General features: G+C 32.5%; 1 protein-coding gene across 1 annotated transcript in view; it reads right to left on the reverse strand.

The window, feature by feature from the left end:
* Positions 1-16,779, reverse strand: part of SLCO4C1 (solute carrier organic anion transporter family member 4C1) — a 64,327-nt gene that overhangs the window by 11,782 nt on the left and 35,766 nt on the right. Inside the window, exons 4-11 of the mRNA XM_021699139.1 lie at positions 16,153-16,249; positions 13,750-13,871; positions 12,110-12,228; positions 9,964-10,108; positions 9,377-9,572; positions 5,382-5,535; positions 1,652-1,842; positions 305-369 (exon numbers count right to left, since the gene is read on the reverse strand). Of these exons, the coding sequence (XP_021554814.1) occupies positions 305-369; positions 1,652-1,842; positions 5,382-5,535; positions 9,377-9,572; positions 9,964-10,108; positions 12,110-12,228; positions 13,750-13,871; positions 16,153-16,249 (1,089 nt within the window). The remainder of the gene's footprint in view (positions 1-304; positions 370-1,651; positions 1,843-5,381; positions 5,536-9,376; positions 9,573-9,963; positions 10,109-12,109; positions 12,229-13,749; positions 13,872-16,152; positions 16,250-16,779) is intronic.

The following is a 16,779-nucleotide window of genomic DNA, read 5'->3' on the forward strand; positions in this document are numbered from 1 at the left end:
CATGATCTTATGCTGTACTTTAAATAAATATGACATACTCTTTAAAGTTACATTTGTAACAGAATTGGAAACAACAGTTAACCAATTAGGTAGGTGAAAAGTGAAGTCATTATTTTCTTATGTGATATATAAATAATACTATATCTTGAATATTAGAAAACATCTTTCTTCAATGACAATTAGGCAGTTTTCCATGGTATTTAAATTAATTATTTTCTTGGCACATAATGTAAGTGAGTAAACCAATAACACTAACGAACAAAAATAACCAACAGTCACCAATGAATTAAGAAAAAGAGCATACCTAATAATCGAAGCAGCATAAACTGTATTCCCAATGCTAGGGACCGCTGCCTGTAATGAACACACCTGGAGATATCAAATACATATTAAACCAAAAGTGGTTGTATCGTGTATTTGCTCTTTGAGCAAATTTATTTTTATACCAGCTCAGCATTTCTAGATTAAAATAAATGTTATGTGCATTAAATAAACTATTTGTAACAGCTTATATATAGTTCAACCTTTCTGTAATTATAAAAGAAGAAAAATAATATGTGAACGAAAAACACTACAAATGTAAGTAACACCAAAAAGGGACAAATAAAGTTTAACAAATGTATTGAATATGTACGAACTGTAACAAATGTAAAAAAGAAAGGACATTTATTAATAAGACTTATTTTTAACTATCCCTTAAGTCACAAGCAAATAATTCCTACTCTAACTTACTAACTTTGAGATAGAAGTCATATCTATGGGATAAGGTACAAATCTGGGTCAATGTAAAATAGTTGCTGAGGCTCAATCTGATTTTAGGTAACGGTTATCAAAGATGAATAAAACATGACGCTGGCACCCAAGAATTAGATAGGAGATAAAAGAGATCAACATGTAGTTGAAAGGTAATGCAGATAATTTTTCAAAAATGAAGTTTTAAAAAAGCATTTTCTTAATTCTCTAAACAACTCCAATGTCCACGTAGGATAATGTTAACAGACTATTTAGTACTTCTAGACAGAATCTCTAAAATTTCCAATTGACAAAAAAGTGTGTGAAAAGATAGTATCAGGGAACAAAAACTGAAGAGCAAAAAAGCTAGAATTTGTTAGGAAAGACACAGAAAGGCTGATGAACTTATGACAGCGCAGACAGAAAATAGTTTTATCAAGTGATGCAGAAGGAGAAAGAGCAACTTGAAGCTCAAAACACTGTTAAGAGCCAGGTGACAGCTAGCTTCTCATCTAGCAGAGCACTGTTTACAGGAAAGCTGAATATCACAGCACCTACTACATAAGGTAGAATTCTGTCATTCTGATTCTGACATATGTGGAATGCACTGCATTTTCATCATACTCAAACACAGTCCAACAGCTTCAACTGAAGGGTCATGAAAGAGGCAGAGAAACTAAAGTCAAGTATATTCCAGGTAGGCAACATCAAGACATTTTCACATACATAATCATATTTAAACCTCATTCATCTGGGGATCAATGAAACAGGTTTTCCACGCCACGGAACTAATGATCTTAAAAGAACCGAATTAGTATTGGAACTAGCGGTCAATAGAAACCCCAAATGAACCCTTGAGTCCATTTTCTTCTCACCCAACATGTCTTAGGGATGGCAAATTTCACAATATAATATATACCTTAGGATGGACACAGTTATAGGAGTACCAGCCATAAATGTAAAGATAATTGTAGCAAAAAAAATGCCAAGAAAAACGGGTAACTTTGCACATCGATTTTCACATTTTCCAGCTTTAGCTTCAAAATCAAAATTTGCCAAAGTAGGTGTCATTTCTATATTCCTTTCAATACAGGAACAGTTGTAATATACCTAGAAATATTAGACAAGAAAATATTGAAAGCACTTATCTTGAAAATATATATTTAAAGATTATTTATTTATTTACTTGAGAGAGAGAGAGAGAGCAAACAGGGGGAGGGACAGAAGGAGAGGGAGAAAGAGAATCCTCAAACAGACTCCCTGCTGAGCACAGAGCCCAACACAGGGCTCCATCCCAGAACCCTGGAATCATGACCTGGGCCGAAATCCAGAGTCAGCCACTTACCCAACTGGGCCACCCAGGTGCCCCTCTTGAAAACATATTTTATCATTTTAAGTTATGTGATCTCTAGACATGGCAAACATTTTACACAGTCTTAATCTATACACAACAAATAATGCTGAGAAAGAATAATTAACTTTTAAGAAATTAAGTGAAAATAAGGGGCCATATTTATGGCCTGTATTTGAGTTTTGTGTTCATTATTTCAAATTTTAACCTACTATTGACTCATGACTTATAATATAAATTGACAAGAATACAGCAATTACCCGATCTCACATTCTAGACTACTTTTAATGGCTCATAACTGTTCAAATAGTTTTTCATTAAAGAAGGCAAAGAAGCATGTAGAGTGACAATCTCACTCTCCACATTAGTTTGAAAGGATGAACACTGTAATTTTAACAAGTGCCACAAGTCAAATCAACTAATACATCACAAGTCTCTAGGAAAACAAAATACTACTTTCAACTAAATTGCTATAACTTTCTGAACTTTTTGTAATTGTTTTACTAAAAGCAAAAGCAAACTATATGCCTTCTAAGATGACATATTTATAACAATAAAAAATAGAAGTTATTACTTCATTATCCTGAAAGCTATTTTATATGTAAATATAAAATATTAACTATTTAATATATACATACATATAAATTAACAATATAAAGTGTTGGAAGGTAACACATTAAAAGATCACAAGTATCACTTTTATAGGAAAAGAATTGAGAGTTTAGGAAGTTCGTAAGGCATAATTATTTTTTAAAGGTTTTTTACACCTCAATTCTATCCTTACTATAAATCTTTTTACAAGTTTAAGGCCTCAATAAAGTTAGAGTAAAGCCAAAGAAGTCAAAGAGAAATGGTCCTTTTATTATTCTGAAGGCCAGAAACCTTTTTTTCAGTGCTAAAGTTAATATGAGGCCACTGGTATTGATTCAGGACATCCAAATACACGGATGACACTCCCACAATGGAATATTACATATGCTCAGCAATGGGATATATCAAATAATGAAGAAATGTAGCCTTTTAAATTTTTAAAATAAAGTATTTTCTATCTCGATGTAATTTTACACCTCTCTTACATAAAAACGTATACAATTTTGCTTGCACTGTAACTATACCTAGCTGTCAGTCAATATCTGTTTTGTTGTTTGGGTCACTAGTGTGAAATATAAAACTAATATTTCTGTGAACAAATGTACATAAGTATTTACTATACTATTATCAATGCATTTTGCCTATTTGAAATATGCCATTAGGAAAAAAAAAAATCCTGTGAAAAAATGAGTTGTTACGTGGACTAAATGGACATGAAAAAGCCAGGACAAATAGAAAATATGAAGTCAAAATATCTGTTTTTCCTAAACAATCCCTAGAAGACAATTTGCTAGTTAAGATGGCAATTACAGTATTTGGAGAAAAATATAAATATCAAATTAATCAGATCAAAATAACCAATATCATTTAAAATGTGCTCTGGCTATTAGATTTTTTTTTCTTTTTTTGGGAGGAGGTTTCCATATACAGGATAGTATTTGTGTCTAACGTTTTCAGTTATGTGAGTAAAACCCTACAAATATCTCCTTGTGATCTTTTTCTAAGTAGAGTCAGTCAGTAACAATTATTAATCATATTTTATACACAAGAAAATAATACCTACATACACCTGTCTCTCAAAGGAACAGTTAGCTACCTTACTGGTAGTTCTGATTCTATAATGTGCATCATGCTCAGTTGTGGAATTCGATTCCTTGTAACTGACACAAACACCTAATTTTCTCAACCTGTTTTGAAACTAAAGCAATCCCAGATGTCTACCAGTTTGAAGGCATGATAAACTTCAGACTTGAGAGCTCAAAAATCTTCCTGATGTCTTTTATTTTTCATAGGCACCTAACGGTAATGATCTAAATTAGTTTTATCCCAAGGATTAAAACTGCACATATGGCATCCAAGTCTATTAGGGCTACTATGATTCACCACAGACATTTTTTTTCTGTCATATTTTTTAGTGTTCTTAGATGATCATTTAAAAAATCTATAACCTAGGTAATATGAAAAAATGTACATTGTTTCTCATATTCTCACACTTCTTGCAGGAAGATCAAATCCTAGTATGTTCAAACTTCTACTGTATTTATTGCACATAAAATTATTAAAGATATGCATATATATGTACATGCACATATAGATTTATGTATGTATTTATGAACATACAAATGTATATAACCACACACACACAAACACATCCATGTTGGTTTTAGAAGAAATCTGAAGTAATTTTATGGATCGTTTCAATTATCTATTTCTACTTATTTACAAAGAAATCTTTTCTTGCAATCTTAAACTTCTCTTTATATGGGAAAATGAATGTCATTTCATTATTCTACATTTCAAATATTCAAGATTGTGCTGTTTTGTCATGTAATTCTTATATATCTTATTCATTGTGATCTCTTATATCATAGTATATATTTCCCTCAAGTCTTCTTAAAGTTATCACATTATCTATTAATGCATAACATATGTACTACAAATAATCTGAATGTTATTTTTTCCCCAAACTCTTAAATTTAGCCAAGATGAAATCCAAAAAAATTCTATTGGATTCTCTTAAACCATTTAATTGTTAAAAAAATCATATATAGGTAAACTAATATGCATTCTAATCTAGAATTAAAAGTAAATTTGTATTTGAGAATTAATGATTTGGGTATTTTAAAGTGAATCCATGGTGCATCATATCAAAGCAATAAATATTTATTATGCTTCCATTATACACACAGTATTTAGTAAGAATAGAAGTTCTTGGACTTCTGGGGCATAAAGTATGGCTGAGAAAAAAATAAAAAATATAAAAATGTAAATAATATTTCACTACTGTAACAGAAGTAATGTTACAAAGATGGATGTGAATAACTGCAAAATTGATTTTTCCACATTCAATGCATCTGAGATATAAAGGAAGAAGAGTCTTTTTCAGCTGGAGTGCTCAGGTGCTTAAAAAAAATATATATATATATATATACACATAATTAAAGTAAGAACGCTTTGCATGAGCTCTACCCTCTTAACAAATTTAAAACTTACATTATTGTTGATAATAGTTACAATGTTGTACAGCAGATCTCTAGAGTTTATTCATCTAACTTGACTGAAACTTTACCTCTGGCTTCTGAATGGAGGAGGTAGGAGAGCAAGGGAAGAAGAAGCAGTACATAATTCCACTGGAGGAATAAAGATGGCCATCCATACTTATACAAACACACTGCCTCATTAAAGTAAAGTAGAAGACACAAGTTACCTTTAGATGTCTTTTTGAAATATAATTTCTACAACCTGCAAAGCAGGGAGAAAAATACTGGATTCCATCTCCTCCACAGACAGGATAATAATATGATCGCAAGCAATTACAATTGGTATTACAAGGAGCGGTCAAGTTTCCCAGTTTTCCTGTCCTGTGAACAAGAAATGAAATAAGGGCAAATTATCTATGTTACAACTTTTAATGAACAGTTCAGTAGCATTGCTATATCTTGCCATTCAGTCAATTTACTCGCTCAACACGTATTTAGTTACTGAAAGAATAAAACAAATAAAAGGTCTGCCTTTTCACATAGAATTTAATTTCTTATGGGAGAGAGAGGTAGTATAAACAATACTTATATAATGTATGTCTGTGATAAGAAAAATAGGCAGAGTAAGCAAATAAAACAAGGTTTCTCATTTGGCACTAGATTATTCTTTCAAGGAGTGGCAGGGAGGGGCTTGATGATTTTGTGGATTGTAGGATGCTTAGCAGCATCCCTGGTCTCTACACACTAGATTTCTGTAGCAACCCTCAGTTATGACAACCAAAATGTCTGCAGACATCAAAAAATTTCCCTGGGCCGTGGGCAAAATTTTAAACCTAGAAGCATGAATAAAATAATGGTATTCAACATACTCATTTTATCAGTGGAAAAACTAGGGCCCAGAGAGATTAAGTTACTTTTCTGTCTTTGCCAAATATTCCCGGTTCCCAGGCTCAGTTCTGTTCCATGCTGCTTCTTAATAGGATGCAATATCTTGGATAAAATAAAGGGTTACCTTAAGCAAAGACACTTCTCCAGTCCCTATTTAGTCATTCATTCAACCAATAAACATTGAGCAAATGCTGGACCCTATGCTAGGTATCAGGAATACCTGCCACAGGCTGCTGCTAGATTTCTTTTTCAAGCACTGTTTTACTCACAAAAGAAAGCATTATGGTCTACTTACAACTAGCTTACAATATAAATAGAGAAGTACAGCGACTAGAAAAATACTACCCCTTCAATTCTAGAAACAACCTCTACACAAACATTTTTAAATTTAAAATTTCCAATGTATAATTCTCACGTTATGAATAAGTGACTACTGAGAACATGAAAATATAAGACAGTATGATGCAAACTTCAGTAGAAACAGAGAAATATAGCATATATTCCTTTTTCAAACCTATATAAGCCACTTAACCCTATATGTTTTATAAGGATTTACTGCAGGAGGTAAAGGGGAACCTGTTATTAGGAAAATAGCTAATGCTTGCAAAGTTTATTAAATGGTCTTAATATATGCATAGTATTTTAAAAATATATAAAATATTTTAAATTTTAAAATTTTTGAATATTTAAAAAATATATACATGTGTATAAATGCACACTTTCATATATATGAGTAACACATTTATCACAAGTAGAATTTAAATGCTAATTTCTTATTTGAATTCAAACTATCCTCTAATTATTCTTCTACCATAAGCAAAGATTTCCCTAAACCTATTACAACATCCTAATAGGTATGTTTCTTTAAGGCGCTGTTTCAGATAAGCAAAGAAATTCTAGCTAGAGACCGGATAGAGAAAAAATACTGTGTGTACTTACTACAATATTTCATATTTTATGAAGTTCTAAGTATAAAGTAAAACACAAATCACCACCACCAACAGATTACCAAAACAGACCCAAACTGCCTAAAGATTGTCAAGGCAATAAAAGAACCATGGGAAGTTTTAATAACTAACAGATTCTAGAAATGACAGTCTCTTTCAATTGCTGTATCCATATTAAGCATTTAAGAATGAAATTATATAAAACACTATAAATACTAATAATATCCCCTGAAATAATCAGTATTGTTGATCTTAAGTTTTTTATATATACTGTTTAACAGGGTTTTAAATGAACTTATCAATAAGCCTAACTTATTAGTACATAGTCAAAAAAGCTGTTTTTAACCACCTGTGATTACATGGCAAGGGCAAAGACTCTTTGCATCACTCTACTAGAAACTACATTTTCATAACTTCTTTCTTCCACTAAGCTTCTTAGTCTAGTCTTCTTTCCATATACTACTTTTTCTTATACATGTGTTTCTTGGATGAGGCTACACTGACTAAGCTGCCCATGCTATGTACATTTTAATATGCAGCACGCAGAGCTAAAATTGAGAATTTGGGGCCACAGCGAAAAACAGAAAAAAACAATCTGACAATGTCTCACTTCCTTTGTGACATTAAACTCTATCTCTATTTATATCTAAACACTCACACCCCTCAAACTGGCACCTTCTCACTTGTCTTCCTTCCTGTCCATAGGCTAAAGACAACTTATTTGGTAGTAACTCATGTTTAAGGTTAAAAAATAGCAAACAGATTCATATCTACATCATTCATTTTTCAAGGTGATTAACTAGTGTTAAACTATCCAGAACTTTCAAAAAGGAACATACAAAAAAACAAGTGGTTTCTCGGGATATGTTTGGGTAAAGTTTGTTGGTGTGCACGTCAGGTCTGCAGAGCTTACCTCCACCCACATTCAACATTTCCAGATACTTTTTTATTTACAGGAACATGACCTAATAGGGTCCCATTCAAACTGGTTCCTGAAGACCTAGCCTTTATTTTCTAGCATTTATGGCTAACATATTCCCTTTGCCTTTCTCTCTATTCAAAGCTCTTTTTATCCTTAAAGGATATGTAAGCCCATACCCTTCCTGAATCTTATTAAAGGAAACTGAGAAGCTCTCCTTCTTTTGAATTTCATAGCCCTTTGTATGTCTCTCATTACCTAATGCATTGTTCATTTACCATTTTGTTTCCCAATCTCTCCTGCTGCATTGTAAACTCCTTTAGAGCAGAGATTTTGTCCTAAAGGTCAGCCAGAGGATGTGGTCAACAAATGTTGAATAAATGTAGTGGAACTGAACTTCACATTGCTTCAGAATGCTCAGCATCTCATGTAACAGAATGACAGAAATGCATAGCACCTGCAAATCATAATTGTTACGGGCAAACTTATCCAAACAAAGTACATTCTATTTAGGTTCTCTGAATGCCATATTCTACAAAACTGTGGAGTCCTTGACCTGGATGGAGTACCAGCTCCCTCATCAGCCTCAAACACATGCAATGAAACATTAAAGCAACAATGCAGGCTATAAATGCACCACTGGGCAACGCCCTCCTGCCTGATCCCCTAACTCATGGTTTAGGATTTCAAAACCAAACAAACATGGCAAAGAAATAAAATGATCACATCACTTATAGGTTAAAAACATGTTTACTGGTCAAAACAAAAAGTCATTTATTTCTCTACAATAAACATGAACTCCTACAGTAGAAACAAAAATAAATAAATAAATAAATAAATAAAGTAGAAACAATAATCATTAGTATAACCTAGGACTAGCTTCATTTTAATTTCTCTCCTAGACTATTTTCAACCCACCTAATACATGAATTTCATCATAGGGAGTCACCTCCATTTTTAAAGACTTAAATCAATAGCAATATAAAATGTAAAATTCTCCCTAGGATGTGAATCCCTTCAGAGCAAAGACTCTGTTATATTCAACTCTGTATCCTTGAACGTAGTACCCAGGATAGAACAGGTGCTCCTTAATTGTTCTCTGAATAAATACCCAACATTTAATAAGATGTAAATTATTTAAGTGAAGAAACAAAACAAAACAAACCTACATATTTTTTAGAGGAAAAAGTCCTCCAATTGGGATGGGTTAGCTCAGTGATGGGTATTAAGGAGGGCACGTATTGCATGGAGCACTGGGTGTTTTACAAAAACAATGAATCATGGAACACTACATCTAAAACGAATGATGTACTGTATGGTGACTAAGATAACAAAACAAAAAATGAAAAATAATAAAATAAAATATAGCCAGTCTTTCATTATTTGATTCAAGAAAGCATATACTTCGAAATATGCACATCATTTATAACCCTGATATTAATACCAAAAAGCACTGAAATATATTTACCCATTATACAATTCAGACACACCGGCAAATGGCTCATTTTCACAGCTGGCATAAACAAATACAAAACTCAGTGCAAACGCAACTAAAGATGTGAGCAAAGCAAACTTCATTGAATTTTTACATGTCATTTTGAGTTTTGAAACAAGGACACCACCTAAAATCTGACCAAGAGCAGCTCCAGGAATTAAAACAGCCCCTGATGAGAAAGAAGACACAGAGTGAGAAAACATACAAGTGTACTCAGTTACTCATATGACAATTGGAAAACATCAAAAACAAGCACAGTATTGTTTTAACGAATACTATCATGCAATTTAGAAACCTATAAATAAAATAGTGGTTATGTCAAGAGATTAATAAAATTAATGTGTTGGATATTAAGATGAGCAAATATTCTCTTTAGTTACACAGCCTCTGTAATTCTCATTCATACAACAGACTAATGTCAGAAAATCAGAAACTTGTATGAAAATCAGTATAGTTTAAATTTTAAAAAGTGGGCTATCCAAAATGATACACTATTCTAATAAACATTTAATGTGGTAAAGTAAAATTATTAAACTCAAACAAAAAGGAAAATGGTTTACCTGCAAGGGTGGCTGCAAAGCTGGAAGACAATCCAAATTGATTTTCTATAAATTTAGGTAAAAATGTAGCAAACCCAGTAGTAATTAAGGCTTCTGAAGCAGTTGAAAAAACTAAACACATAAAGACAGTATTCCGCAACAAATTCTAAGGAAAAAACATAGTTCATCAAATGAATAACTATGATTATACTGCAAAATATAGCATTAGAATAGCATGATGAAATGACTAATTTTTAATAAATACAATTATCTATAAAATTTCAGCATTTTCTCCAGTACAAAAGCATAACTATGGAATATTAATAGCTTTATATATACTATGTTGAGAACATTTATATGTGCAACCCCTAGAGAACTGACAGGTGATTCATCAGGAGGGTGATTGTGCCTTATCATATGCAGGGACTGGGTAAAGGATTTTCAAAGCCAGCTTGGAAAGATTCCCTTCCCCAGTCTACTATAAATCTCCATACATTAAATCAACCCCTTGTCTGATTTATTTTACTGTGTTTTGAATTTCCATGTCTAGTAAATGAAGAACTCAACTACAAGCACAGAGGAGAATGGTCTCTAAGTTATCAAATTTATATTGTTCCATAAGTAAAGGACTCAATAGTTAAGAACATTAGGTAGTTATAATTTTAAATATGGATTGCTGGACTTCTCAGAATCTTTTTCATTTATCCGGGAGACTATAGAGATTAATAAATCCAATTTATCTAACCATAAAGTAAAACCAAATTATAGTTCTGGAATATTAAATGCAAAAAATTTCAATCAAACAAAATACACACATGTACACACCCACACACAGGAGTGATGAAGGGGCAAGATAGAGAGTTAGAAGTCAGATCCAGATGATCTAACATAAGAATAACAATAGCGACAAAAGGAGAAAAAGTACCTGAATGAAAACATTCACTATTTTTTAAAAATAATAATAGCAGAAAATATTTAAATCTTCATATTAAAAAAGATAATGGATTTCTGTCAAGGATTAATGAAAAAACACATATAGTGAGGTAAAACCTAACAAACTGCCTGAAATTAAAGATAAATGAAAAAATGTATGAATTTGTAAATGGAGATAAAAAAGAATCACACTAACATGAAACTTCTCAACTACAACACATTTAAGTAGAAAAGAGCAATATAACACCCACAGACTTCTGGGACTAAAAGAATATGATCCGGAAGTGTCTATCTAGTCAAAATATCATTTACTATTCAAGGATACTCAGATGGTATCCTGCCTGAGGAAAACTAGCAATAAAATACCGTACCCAGAGAGATCTGACTGAGAATTGAGACGTCGAAGCACGAAACCGTAGGAATAAAAAAAAAGCAGCAGGGAGTAATAACCCTTGATGGCAATATACATAAGAATTTATAAAATAAATAAAATTTTTATGAAAGAAAACAGTAGTTGGAACAATCTCAGCAAAACACAAGAATTTGCCTGCATGGGAGAGAACAGAGAGTTGAAAGGTGGGATAAATGGAGTTAGAACATTTTAAGTTTTCATTTGACGGGGAAAATAAAAATAATTGAAAAGTAAATAATTTCAAATCTTGAAAAGGTAAAATTATAAACTCCTGTATGTATAAAACTTTTATGATGCTAAATGGAAAGAACGTTTTTCTGAGGAGTACAAGAGAACAGACCAGAACACTGGTTTCTTCAACCTCAAATTCAAACCAAGTAACCACTAACTGCCACTTCTTTCACAACAGAAAAATATTGGTTTGACATTCTCAAATATATATTTACAATTCAGTGATAACTGATCGATCCATTACATGAGGGAAATGGCAAGGAATAATGATTGGCTATAGCGCTAATGAGGAACCACTGAATAATGATATTTGATATCAATAAGTTAACTCATGTTCTTTTAACCGTTCTACCCTGGAATAGTTCTCATTTACTCAAAGCATAATAAAATTAAATCTGAAGTCATTTATTTATAAGAGCTGGAACTATAGTAAATAGGCAAACAAAAATGCATCATGAAAATATTTGTGTGTATATATGTATATATTTATTCATGTATATATGTAATATATACATATATCTACCTATCTATATGTGCAGGAGGGTGTGTGTGGGGGGGGTGTGGGTGTGTGTGTGTACAGTGTTATTTTACCTTTAGAGCAGCTGGAAAATCTTTCAAACTTGTTCCAAAATTCTCCTCTGTGTGTTTTAAGGAACTATGCCTTTCCTGATGAGTCTGGCAAATTCTTTCACTATGAATTTTTGCTGTACCTAAAAAAATAGTAAATGGACTTGCTCTATCACTTCATTCTTCATTTTTTTAAACGCTTACTTTTTAACTGACACACACTTCTACAAATATATAAATTCTGTAACATAAGAAGCCAGTTCCTCTTTATCAACCAAATTGCACAAATTATCTATGTCTGTAATTTGTCTGTCCTGAGAGCTAGTATTATTCCTATTAGCTAAAGAACTTCCAATCAGTCTAGAAATTAAAATGAGACAATTTTGTTCCAATGACATATTTATTCCCTTTATTTACAAATATCTCTTAAATTCTTTTCTTCCTTTAAAGTGGATCGCTTTTTCCTCCATCATCCATTATATATTAAACGAAGTATGTTTGAGGCTCTTTTCCTTTACATTCTTTTATACTAACATGCTTTGCAAATGAAACATTTACCATGTATTACCATGACCCTTTGATTTTTAATAATGGCACTGTCAATAAATCTGAGAAAACAGTCAATATATGGAATTATAAGTTGGATGGCCCAGGGTAGAAAGAAATCAATGAGTCCACCTATTTCTACTCTGTCAACTTTTCTTCTGCCCATTCCGAAAAGTTAATCATCTATCCTGTTACACATAACAATAGGAACAACTATTTAACTAATTTCTGCCTACAGAAAAATACTTCGACAGGTAACGTATTTGAACTACATGGTTATATAGAAGCAAAATTTTACAGAGAAAGGAATGGATATTCTTTTCTCTTAATCTTTTCTTTTTTAGGCAAACTAATATTGAAATATGGTGAAAATGAGCGCTGTGAATTGTGTAAGACTGTTGAATCACAGACCTGTATCTCTGAAACAAATAATACATTATATGTTAAAAAAAAAAAAAAAAAAGAAGCCTATGGCCCTAGCAGCCTGATGGCAGCGCATCTCTTCTGCTCTCGGAAAAAAAAAAGAAGAAGAAGATAGCAGGAAGGGAAGAATGAAGGGGGGGATATCGGAGGGGGAGACGAATCATGAGAGACTATGGACTCTGAGAAACAAACTGAGGGTTCTAGAGGGGAGGGGGGTGGGGGGATGGGTTAGCCTGGTGATGGGTATTAAAGACGGCACGTTCTGCATGGAGCACTGGGTGTTATGCACAAACAATGAATATATATATATATGTGTACATATATATAACAAAATATTATTAACATGTTATATATTATAGTATTGTATAGTATATATAATATTATTAACGTATTAATAATATATTAACATAGTTAATAATATATTGTTAAGTTATTATAATATATTATTAAGTATATCTATAGTAAAAAAGTGAATATATACAGTTTTATTGCTTTTATTAATTGGAAATAAAGGAAAACCATGAGTATTAAGATAGCTACCCAAAATTTCCTAAAGACAAATATTCAAAAGTTTATATAGGAAGACAACTGAAATTCTATAAAACAATGAATTTTCTAGAGTTCTTAGAAATTATAAGCAACCCTTGGCCCAGAATTGGAATAAAACTCCCTGGTTTTGAAAAAAATATGCTTACCTGGTAAATGTTTTGGAAAGCATAAGAAAGGTATTATCAAAGACCAAGCAAAGAGCCAACACAGAAGAAATCCAATCCACCATGCCCCCAGCCATCGTGGATCATCTTCAGTGATAGCTATGCTATAGGACAGAAAAACAAAATGTAAAAGTCAACTCTACCTTGTTCATTAAAATGCAGTTATGATAAGTACAGACTTTGTAATTCAAGTGCATATATGGGGGAATAGTATTATAGTTTCCAACATTTTAAGTTGAGTCATTGTGATGAATCAGATAACAGAGAGCAGGCATAAATGAGAGCTATAAGAATAATGGTTTACAAAGTATTTCAAATGGTTTACAAATTATTTCAAATGGCAATATGACAGAGAAGTGCAAAATATTTAATAGTAAATACAGGTATGCTGAATATCTGTAGGCCTACATAGAATTTCTGAACATTGTTTACCTAACTTTGGCTAAGTTTTTCTTCTCTACTATACTGAGTATATCTTATAGCAAATCACTGATCGATGTTAAAAGCCCATACACTGTGCTTTGATTAAGGCATTCATTTAAATGTAAAATTCATTTATTTTATTTATTTACCTATTTATTGAGGTATAATTGACATACAATATTATATTAGTTTCAGGTATACAATATAAGGATGCAATATTTCAATATATTACAAAATGATCACCACATTAAGTCTACTTAACATCTGTCACCCTATAGTACAGAATTGTTTTTCTTGTTTTGAGAACTTACAAGATTTACTCTCTTAGCAACTTTCAAATATGCAGTCCAATATTACCAACTATATTTGCCATGTTGTATATTATATCCCATGACTCAATTATTTTACAACAAGAACTTTGTACTCCTTTTACCCATTTCACCCATCCCCCACCTATGGTAACCACGAATTTGTTCTCTGTATCTACAAGCTTGTTTCTTTGTATGTTTTTGTAGATTCTACATACACATGAAATCATATAGTATTTGTCTTTCTCTGTCTGGCTATAAAGTTCTTCTTAAAGTAATTTAGTAACAGTATTTTATAATGATTCTCATAGTTTTATATCAATAGGTTTCTCCCCCAAACACACCATTCCTACAACTCATGTAATTCTCCACTGAATTTAAAAACCTTTCTTAAAAACTCAGCTCTCTGCTTCAAGGACTTTCTCTGTACATTTTTTTTTTTTTAATTTTTTTTAAAGATTTATTTATTTGAGAGAGAGAGCATATGAGAGGGGGGAGGGTCAGAGGGAGAAGCAGACTCCCTGCCGAGCAGGGAGCCCGATGCGGGACTCGATCCAGTGATTCCAGGATCATGACCTGAGCCGAAGGCAGTCGCTTAACCAACTGAGCCACCCAGGCGCCCTCTGTACATTTTTTATATAGTCTCTAAAATATTAACCTGGGACTAACAGCTCAAAGAACAAATCACATATCTATAACCACATTTTCTTATTCATTACTCAGAGTCACACATAGGATTGTGCAGTTTTGATTCCTAGTGGTAAAATGAGAAAATATGGCCTCACCAAAGGTTACTAACTTCTCTATATTCAGGAAAAAGAGAAGGTAACTTAGTGGTTAAAAGGAGGATTTGGGGGGCGCCTGGGTGGCTCTGTCGTTAAGCGTCTGCCTTCAGCTCAGGTCATGATCCCAGGGTCCTGGGATCGAGCCCCGCGTCGGGCTCCCTGCTCGGCGGGAAGCCTGCTTCTCCCTCTCCCACTCCCCCTGCTTGTGATCCCTCTCTCGCTGTGTCTCTCTCTGTCAAATAAATAAATAAAATCTTTAAAAAAAAAAAAAGGAGGATTTGGGAGTCAAAAAGATCACCTTGAATTCATGCCTTAGCCACTTACCAACCTCTGTGTATCAATTACCTAATAAGATTATTAAAAGGATTAAATTAAGTGGTATGTAAAATATAGTAACACACAAAATCTATGATATATATAAAATAGTATGGGATAAATAAACATTACCTATTATTATCCTCTATGGCCACAGTTAAAACCACACAACTGTGATTCCTTGACCATATCAGAACTACTACAGAACTCAGGCTGAGAATCATGGACTCTCGAGACTTTTCAGGCTATCTACATCCAGCTAAGTCTACTAAAAAAACAACCAATTTTGATTAAATTCTTCTTTCTGAACAACGCATGGGGTCCTAGATATGTATGTTGAAAAATTTCACAGGTGACTTTTAAGCATCCTTATTTATGAATAAATGCATTGTACTAGGGGGTGGTATGGCATTAATTCATGAAGTAATGCAGTTAAAACATTATAGAAAAATTGTGTTTTCAGTTTTGTTTCAAATACTTTGAAAATGTTCTATGATGTTAACGTCATTAAGATAAAGTAAACTTAAGTAAGAGAAAAATGGATATTGCCTTGCCTTTGTCCCAAATCCACATCAATGTACAGGGTTAGCAGCTGTCCTCCCAATACATAGCCAACAGCAGGGCCTAATATGGACATAGAATAGCCAATTCCTAGAAGAACAAAGACACCGAAAATGGTCAACTATACAACTTTGCTATGAATGTCTTACAGTACTGAGGAAGTATTTTACTGTAAAAATTTGAAATGATTAGAATTACAACAAAGTTATGCATTTTCAGTAAAAAAAATACAATTTGAATGGTGCCACTTGTTAATAAGTCAAGGAACATAAAAATATTTTAAAAATAAATATAACTATAAAATATGCTTTAAATATAAATATATATGTAATTCAATGTAAAAGTTGTTAGACTATAATAACAACTGCAATAAACCCAACAACAATAAATTCAGGGAAAATTACATTATCTTAAATGGCAACAGAGGTAATATATCTACTATTACCCTTTATGGATGATGATAATTACTGTTTACAATTCTTATGGAAGAAAGTAATGTGAAATGAGAAGCCTTTTCCACTCTGTACACACTCTAAAAGCAATCTGTATTTTGCCCTATAGCAGCTGATTTTAAAACCTGGATTTGGTGATTAGCCTGGTTCATAAAAGTAAGCCATTAA

Source organism: Neomonachus schauinslandi, chromosome 7 (assembly GCF_002201575.2).
Source record: "Neomonachus schauinslandi chromosome 7, ASM220157v2, whole genome shotgun sequence".
NCBI classification, from domain to species: domain Eukaryota; kingdom Metazoa; phylum Chordata; class Mammalia; order Carnivora; family Phocidae; genus Neomonachus; species Neomonachus schauinslandi.